This window comes from Dasypus novemcinctus, chromosome 18, assembly GCF_030445035.2.
Source record: "Dasypus novemcinctus isolate mDasNov1 chromosome 18, mDasNov1.1.hap2, whole genome shotgun sequence".
Lineage (NCBI taxonomy): Eukaryota > Metazoa > Chordata > Mammalia > Cingulata > Dasypodidae > Dasypus > Dasypus novemcinctus.
The window spans coordinates 52038853-52048085 of record NC_080690.1 but is presented as its reverse complement, the minus strand read 5'-3'; the positions used below and the strand labels follow the sequence as shown (position 1 = coordinate 52048085).

The following is a 9233-nucleotide window of genomic DNA, read 5'->3' as shown; positions in this document are numbered from 1 at the left end:
CACAACTCCCACACATGCCCACACTCACATGCATTTACACACACTCACACACTCATGTTCACCCTCACACATACTCTTCATTTTAAAATTTTAATTTAATTAATTTATCCCCCCCCATCATTGTTTGCGCTCACTGTCTGCTCTGTGTCCATTCGCTGTGTGCTCTGTGGAGGTACCAGAACCAAACCTGGGACCTTCCATGTGGGAGAGAGGCGCTCAATCGCTGCTTCGCTGTGTCTCTCATTGTGTTTCCTCTTTGTGTCTCCTTGTTGTGTCAGCTCACCACACCAGCCCATCGCATGAGTTTGCGGTCTTGCTCATCTTCTTTAGGCGGCACCAGAAACCAAACCTGGGACCTCCCATGTGGTAGGCAGGAGCTCAATTGCTTGAGCCACTTCCGCATCCCTCACGCACACTCTTAAACACATGCATTCTCACACTCACACATGCTCACAGACATATTCATGCTCAAACGCCCACATATGCTCTCACACAATTCACATGCACTCACACACGTATTCTCACGTACACACAGCCTCACACTCACACATGCTGACACACACACTCATGCTCAGACTCCCACACATGCTCTCACACATGTATTCTCACACACATGCAGCCTCACACTCACATACGCTCACACACACACACGCACACACAGTGGAGGGAGACCGCACACTGCAGGCAGTCCCGATGGCTTGTGGGCAGCAGCAGCAGCAGGTGAAGGGGCCCTGCAGCTGCCCTAGCTGGGCTTCCAGGTGGCCCCTGGCTCAGCAGATGACACGATGATGCCCTGCCTTAGGCTTCCCCAAAAATCCCCAGCCAGAGACACTTTTTCTGCAGCATGAATTCAATCTCACTTTGTGAGTGCCAGAGCACAGGGGCAGCTCTTTCTGGGTCACCATTTGTCAGGCCCCTCCCTGGGGTCCTGGGAGCCATTTCTGGCCTCTGAGCCCCTAGGCACCTCCATCCTGCCCTCCACACCCACGAGCCCCCTAGGCCTGACCGCAGCCTCCTCCCTTCCCCTCTGAGCCCTCTGTCAGATGGTCCAGGCCACCACCCAGCTGGAAGCTGGCCGTAGCCTCACACTTGCTCAGGGTTCCTGGACACATGTGGCCCAAACAAGCAGGAGGCATCTTCAGCATCTTGCTCCCCCTTTACAAGGTTCCAGAACCTGTGGTGGAGGAAGGAAGGAAGCTGGAGCAGCTTACAAGAGTGTGAGCTGGCTGAGACCCAGCAGCTCATCTACCTTGGGACCCAGCAATGCCTCCAGCTTGTGGTCCAGCAGCATCTACAGCTCGGGATCCAGCAGTGCCTCCACCTTGGGATCTAGCAGTGCATCTAACTCAGGATCTAGCAGCACTTCTACTGAGGGATCCAGCAGTGTCTCCACCTTGGGATCTAGCAGCACAGCTCTCTCAGGATTCATCAGTGTCTCCACTTGGAGGACCAGAAGCACATCCGCAAGCACTTAGGAACAGAATGAAAATGATCTCCTGGCAGAGACCCACAGATTCAGCAAGCCCCAGGCATAGGCCAACAGAAAGAGAGGGAGACCCAAAAGCAGACAGACAGACAGACAGAAACAGTCAGGCAGCCCTTCCTATTGCACCAAGAGCCACACACAGTTCCTCATGCACTTCCTGTGAGATCATTCAAGAACGACTCTGGCTTCTGACAGTTTCAGGGTCATTTCTGGATATGAAAATGTGTGCCTTTGAAGGAAAAGTTTTCTCTACAGCTTCTTCTTCCTCAGAGCTGGCCCACCTGGGGGTGGGCAACCCTGGCAGTTCTGAGGTGGTTTTGTATGGTGATAGAGCCAGTGATTAAGGTCAGGGTCAGGGTCGGGGTTGGGGGTCTGTGGATGTCAGCTGGGGGCCAAAGCCCTGGTGAGTCCAGAGGTCCCACAAACCAGGGACAGCATCAGCTAGGACCAGCAGCACCCCCTACCCAAGGGCCACACCTACTCAGACCCCAATGGCAGCCCCAGTTGACAACTGGCCCGGAGAGCTCATCACTGCTCTGGCAGTCTTCAGAAGGTTCCTGTGAAGTGCAAGGACAAGAAGGGACCTGCACTTGGACAGATCTATGTCCCAGGACAGCCAGAGTCTGAGGTCGTGCTGCTGCCAGGTGGGAGCTGCTGGGTCCTCCGCTCACCTCACACGGGGACCCCACCCTGGGCTCCCTGCAGCCTGGCCAGCAGGGACCAGGGACCTGGCTCAGGCTGTCCTGGAAGGGAGAAAGAGCTCCAGAACCAACTCCCCCCCCCCCCCCCCCCCCCCCCGGCCCCCTTCTCATCAAAGAGGTAGACACAGCTGCTCTGGAAACCATGTGCTTTATTTGGAACCTCATTCAAAGGGTTGTAGAAAAGCTGCAAACCATATGGTTTGGTACAAGGCAATGCTAAGGGACTGCAGGAAATCCCTCATCCCTTATCTCCGGGACCCTCGTCCTCCGGGCCTCAGACTTCCCTGGTCATTACCACACGTGGCTGAGCTGCGTGTGGGCAGCTGGGTCTCCCGGGGGGTCCAGCTTATCTCCCTCAGCCAAGGACGGAAGAACTGGGTATCAGACAAGGGCCAAGGTCCCCGCCCAAAGCCTGGGGCCTCTGTGCCCCCCCACCTGAGGCTTGGGCACCCAGAAGCCATACCCTCCCATCCTCAGACTCCGGTTGCGTGGGATCCGTCTCAGCTCCTGGACTGGGGGGCCACGGAGACACGAGGGGACGCCCCTGGGGACCGGTGAGTGGGGGGAGCAGGGCCCGCCCCGAGGCCGGCCGTCCCCGCCCCTCAGTACAGGTCTGCAAAGGGCTTGGAGTAGTTGAACATCAGGTAGTCCATGTAGTAGAAGTCGTAGGCGCGCTGCCGCTGCAGCGCCGACAGCTGCGCGAAGTACTGGCGCGTGATCCTCGCCGTGGTGCGCGCCTCCTGCGAGTGCCGGTCCTTGAAGCGCGGGAAGGTCAGGTTCCGCGGCGCGCGGATGAGGCTCAGGAAGAAGTTGGCGTCGTCCTCCATGCTCTCGAACTTGCCCACGAAGTCGTAGTCGACGAGACAGGGGCTGCAGAGCCGGCTGACGTGGTCCCAGTGGATGTCCATGCCCACGGGCCGGTGCACGTCCAGCAGGTACTGGACGAACTCGGGGAAGCGCACGCCGGAGCCCGTCCGCAGCGCCTCCCGCGAGGCGTTGGCCCGGTAGCGGGCCAGGATGGCCTTGCCAAACACCGGGTGGTAGTAGCTGTTGGGGTGCTCAAACTTGTCCCGGAAGGCAGAGACCAGCCGCTCGAAGGGCTCCCTGACAAAGAGCATCTTGGTGTAGGTGCCCAGGCGGTGCAGGATGCCCTGGCGGTCGAAGGTGTCCAGCCGCCGCAGGGCGCTGCCGTAGTGGACCGTGTCGTGCTGGATGGCGGCGGTGGACGAGGCCAGTCCCGCGAGGACCATGAGAACCCGCTTCCAGTTGGAGCAGCCAGCCTTGGGCACCTCGCAGTACAGCACGCGGTGGCGGTCCTCCACGAAGATGCGGGACACGTGGCGGGGCGTGACCGCCCGGCGGCTGCTGCTGGCGCGGTACTTGGCGCATGCCTCGCGCATCACGCGCTTGCGCTCCTGCTGGCTCTGCTGCAGGCTGGCCCAGGGGCTGGCCCGGGCCCGGGGTCCAGGTGGGACAGGGGCGCCGGCAGAGCTGTTGCCTGAGGCTGCTGCCGCCGCCGGCATCTTCTTGATAAGCAGGCGGCGGCGGCGCTGCCGGAGTCGCAGGCGCGGCCCGGTCTGTAAGCGGGGTGCGAGCTGGTCGGGCCCCAGCAGCTCCACGCTGTCCTGCTGTGGGGCCGGGCTGGAGGAGTCTCGGGAGACCCTCTCTGTGGGCGCCTTCAAGTCACCATCCCGGGAACCGCCTGCTGGGAAGTCCTGGGGCCAGAAGAGAAATGGTTATGAGGCGGGGGCCAGGACAACTAGGCCATAGGGTCACATGGACCAGGCCTTCCCCATAGCCGGGTCCCTGCCCCCTCGGTGGCCTGAGTTCTTCCCTGGGTGAGGGAGGGCGGCCCAGGCGGCCTCCGGCCTCCCCCAGGCCCTCCCATCACTGGCCGGTTAACAGCTCGGGCGTGAGGCGCAAATGCCGCCTCGGCCACAAGATGGCGCAGGCCGTCCAGGAACCAAGGCCTGGAGCGGGTGGGCGGCTGGCGAGGGTGGCCCGCTGGGGGGCTGGCTCAGATTTACTGCATCTATTAGCACAGCCCACAGCAGCCATCCAACGGGAAAGGGAAATTCATGGACCCTAAGCCCCGAGGTTTGTTCCCAAGGCTCCTGGGAAAGACGAGACACATTTTTCTTTCCAAGAATGGATTCCAGCCTGAGCTCTGAATTTTCTTCCCTGACCTCCCTCCCCGACTTTCCCCGGGCTTTGTGTGCTGAGATTTATGGGACTCTCAGGACTTACGTTGTGGGGCTGCTGTGGCCTGATGTTGAACTTTATTCCTGAAAAGCAAACGCAGGAGAGGACAGGATTAGCAGTGCAAGTTCCATGTGCTCCCAGAGACCTTCTCCACGGCTTTCATCTATGGAGCCAGGATGGAGGGAGCTTGGGGTGGGCCCTGTGAAGAGAGGATTTCTTTGGGGGGGAACCACTCCCCTTCCAGCACAGAACAGGGAGTGGAAAAAAGACAGGGAAGTTCTGGAAAGGGGCTGTGCCCAGGTGTGTAGCCAGGGACCGTCACACTGTCCGTGAGTCACAGGGGAAAGGGCCCTTCGCAGAGCTGCTGGTCCTCTCTGCACATGTTGGCCATGCCTTGCTTCTAGGCAACGTGGATTCTCTTACTTGGAACACACAGACTCACTTCCACCTCTGCGTGCACCAGCCCTGGGCCTCGAACATGCTCGTTTCCTTGGATTACCCTAGCCTCCTTGCCCCCACTCCCACAAGGTGCCTAACCTGGGCTTTGCAAGTCTGGCCTTTTCACTGGGCCTTGGGGCTCTGAGGGTTAGTGGACACCGTCCTGCTCACCCTGGTGCCCCCAAACGGCTGAGCAGGAGCCAGGCCTAGAGGGATTATCCAGAAAGCGCTTATTAGTTGACTCAGGGAGTTGGAGAGAGATTGGTGCATCACTGGTTATGCTCCAGAATGTTCCCTCTGCCCCTCGCCTGGGCTAGAACCAGAGTCACCCAGAATAACAAGCTCTGGTGAAGGAACCTTTGGCTAGAGGAGAGGATTCTGCTTCATGCCGTTTGGTCTGTTTTGGGGGGAGGGGAAAGGTCCTTGGAGGACAAGGGGCTCTCCTTTTGGACCTGTCGAGGAGCCTGGCCCTCCTGCCCCAGCCCCTGCCTGCCCACCGAGGCATCAGGGCTCTTCCTTCCCCTGCACCCTGTGTGAGGGGGGCATTTCTCCTCTGAGGCTGTGCCAGAAGTCACAGTCGGCATCAGAACCACCCACTCCGTCAACAGTGCAAAGCTACGACTTCCAGCTGGCGCAATGGGCACCATGCCGAGCCACGCCAGATCAGGTCTTGGCTGCTACTCGGATGTGGGAGGGGTTTCTGGGGTCCCCGTGCTTCCCCTGTGGCCGGCGCACACAGCAGAGGCCCAGTGGCTGCCTCATGATACAGCAGGACTGTGATGGGGAGCAGCAGCCCAGCTGGCAAAGGGACACCCAGGTCCTCTGTGCCTCACCCTGGGCACTGATGCTTTCTCTGTCAGGTCAATTTTCAGGGTCCACCACAGACATGAGCCCGGCCTTGGACTGGTCAGTCTGAGGGGGCTGTGGGGTCACCCCCGGGCTGGAGGACCTGAATTTTCTGGGCTTGCCATGATCTTTCTTAAATCCCAAGCGAAATGGAAATGACGGCGGAACCATTTTTTGATCCCTTTGGCCTGGGAATAGTGCAATGTACCCACTCCTTGCCCACTGCACCCACTCTTTGCCCAATGCACCCACTCCTTGCCCAGTGAGTCCACTCCTTCCCGGGCATGACCGAGTCTATGGACACATGAGTTTGTGTGTGTGTGTGTGCATGCATGTGACCTTAAATGTCTGTGAGCATTTGATATAGGCCTTCCAGATTAATTCCATGGACGATGAGGGGGAAGCCCCATGTGGAACCAGTCATACCCCCTCTGGAGTGTGGGCTGTGAGCCACAGGTGCCTGGCCTTGAGGGAGGAGCCTTTTGGAATCAGGCCCTCAACAGGTCCCTCCTCACCAGCCACCCCACCCCCCACCCCAACCACCTTCATCGCAGCCGTTCCCAGCAGGATTTCCTGAGCCTGTTTCTCCCTGACAGGTGGGGGTTTTCTCCTGCAGCCAATTACCGAAGGTCCCTTCACCAGAAGGGACCCGCTTCACTGCTCGGTTTCCTTCTACACAGCTGGGCTTCCTTAATTATTTTCTTCTGGAGACGGCAGTTGGCTCTGCTAAATCACCTCTCCTCCCCAGCGTGTCAGATACGGGAATTTACTCTGCTTGTCAACCCTGTCAACTTGTCAAGGTGCGATGGTGCGTATTTACATTCCTTTTCTGGAGTACACGAGTCATGCCAGATTTGGCCAAGAGCGGAGCTGACGGGCCATCACAGAAGGCTCCCTGCCAGCTGGGGACATCGTACAGGGATATGCTTGTCCCAGTCACAGCCCCTGAGACCACGGCCTCCTGTCAGCACTGGCCCCTGACAGCCTGAGGATCTTGTCCCATTTTATCTGTGCAGCCTGGATAGGAGGATGCTGTCTCCTGGGCCTCTAGACAGAGTCTAAGCTAGTTTCCAAGACTGGGACCCACCAAGGCTAACCAAGCCAGAGCCTTTGGCATGGGATGGAGAGACAGTTCCTTCCTCCCCGGTGCTGAGTGAGGCTGCTGCCCTCTTGCCCACGTACATCCCCAGAGCCTGCCATTGCTCCCTTTGGAAAGAAAACCAACAGCAGGTTTTATAAGGAGTTGGGACATCTCCAAGCTGTGTGTTCCCAAACCCTCAAACTTAGGGCAGCTCAGGCCAAGAGGAAACGCCCCTGTCCCCACAGCGCCACTTTGGTATAGACAGAGCCTTAGCGAAGGAAGCGTACCGGGCTCTCCCCCTTTGCCGAGGACCCAGTGACCCCACTTCTTCCATGGAGGACACTGCTCTTCCGCGCCGGTGTCCACCTCCAGCACATCCCAACATTGGATCTGCATGTCCCATGCCAGGCGGCACGGCAGCGCCCTGGAAAGCTTTGTAGGGAGCCCAGGGAAGGGCAGCCGAGGAGGCTGCCTGTGCTGCCCCCTGAGGAAGGTGTGGCCCTCAGGAGTCACTGGTGCCAGTGTCGGGGGCAGGGTCTTGGGGGAGAGAGGTTTTGCCCTCCCTGTAACCACCAGCAGCCCCTCTAGAGCCCCCCAAATAAGCACACCATCTAGGGAAAAACAGGGGCTTGCTGGGCAGCACTAGCTCCCCCAGCCCCCTCTTCCATCCAATGCAGGCACGCACCCCGTCCCCTGCCCTGGCGACAGGAGAATCCCAAGGTCACCAGGTACATGCCCCACTTTCCGAGCCTGTGTTCCACTCCTCTCCACCTAACATTAAGCCTGTGAGGGAGCTCCGTCACCGTGTGCGTTGAGAAACCAACAAGTGCCCCCTCCTTCTGGCCAGATGACACTCGCAGAGCACCGGAACACAGCAAGTGGAGCGTGAGCCTCAAACATCAGCGAGCATATACGTGACAGAGGCATGAGTTGCTGGGACTGCCAAACTTGTCCCAGGTTGTGAGCTCCGCACCGGCTGAGCTCCAGGTGTGGGACTGAAAAGCTTCCTAGGATTTTGTTGTTGTTGTTTTTTAACCCCATTATCTCTTTATTTATTTATTTAAAATGTTACATTCAAAAAAATATAAGAAGTTCCTATATAACCCTAAGCCCCCCTCACCCCACTCCTCCCACATCAACAGCCCCCACCACCACCGTGGCACACTCGTTGCACTTGGCGAACACATTCGGAGCACTGCCGCAGGGGTTCCCGGAAAGATTTCAGGGGGTCCTTGAGCATGAATCAAAAAAAAAATCAACTTATTATCTTTATTTTCTCTGAGCTCTAACTAAACTCTAGCATTTCCTTTACTTGGGATTGTATGCAGTAAATAAATTGCAGTAGTACTCATTTCACTTGACTGGCAAAGGGGTCCATGGAAACGGAAACGCAGGTTGAGGCTGTGCAAGGCCAGCTTCTGCATGACAGACCGGGCAGCCTGGGCCGGGGCAGAGCTGGGAAGGGGCTTCACCAGCGTGTGGGCCGCTGGGGAGAGGGTCCCAAGCCCCTTCCTCTCCGTAGTAACAGGAGGAAGACATGCTGGGTGTTACTCAAGAAGCCCAGACCTCAAAGCCAGGACCTACTTGGTGCGGGCAGGGACCAGTTTTTTATCAGGCTGTGCAGACAGATCACACAAATGTGGGTCAAACCCGGGCCCAGGTGCTTAGAAAGGGGGGAAGCACCCCTGGAGCTCCGACCTCCTCCAGCCTTGGGCTGAGAGTCCTTGAGGAGGGTGACCTCCCCTCGCTGATGGGCAGGAGCCTGGGCCACCCAGTGGGCTGGGGGGGGGCGGGGTCTTGCCACTCTAGACACTGTGGCCTGGGGGAAGACAGATCATCCTTATGGAGTCAGGCCCACAGAGAAGGCCATGGCGGGGGAGGACCGGGGTGGACAGGGGGCATCGGGGTTGGGCGTGAGTCCAAGCCCCCACCCGACGCGGCGTTCCGGGTGAGTCTGGGATTCCCCAGGTCCCAGTTTCCTGCTTCGCATCTTGTTTCTCTGGCAGCTTTTCAATGTCCTGGCTCCCTGGAGGCTGGGCCATTTGCGCCGCCCACTCCAGGTCTTTCGGCTGCTTCCTCCGGGCTCAGGCTGACCCGAGTCAGGGGAGGTACCGCACGCAGGGGCCACCCTCATGGACATGCACAGGCTCCAGCGCAGGCTTTTGTCCCACCCAGCAGGAGCGACCGTGGGGGGCCCCGGGCCTCTGCTCCGTCGCTCCCATATCCTAACTAGAAAGCAGCAGCCCTTGCACCTGCGCGTAGTGAGGTGGGACCCACCGTCGGGGGCTGCAGCACCTCCCCCAGGCGTCTCTGGGTTCTAGTCCAGAGAGCGCTGGTACACGTCGGCAGTGTGGCAAGACTGCCGCAGCAGTGCCAAGCCGGGGATGCAGGGATGCCTGCGGGAGACCCTGCGGCAGGTGGGCGTGGCGAAAGCCACAGGGACACGGCCGGGCCCCACTGCACAGGAGACGGGAAAGTT

General features: G+C 59.0%; 1 protein-coding gene across 1 annotated transcript in view; it reads right to left on the bottom strand.

Moving 5' to 3' along the window:
* Positions 1–2319: 2319 nt before the first annotated feature.
* Positions 2320–9233, bottom strand: part of CHST8 (carbohydrate sulfotransferase 8) — a 119118-nt gene continuing 112204 nt past the window's right edge. Inside the window, exons 3-4 of the mRNA XM_058280123.2 lie at positions 4435–4472; positions 2320–3902 (exon numbers count right to left, since the gene is read on the bottom strand). Of these exons, the coding sequence (XP_058136106.1) occupies positions 2790–3902; positions 4435–4472 (1151 nt within the window). The 3' untranslated portion in view covers positions 2320–2789. The remainder of the gene's footprint in view (positions 3903–4434; positions 4473–9233) is intronic.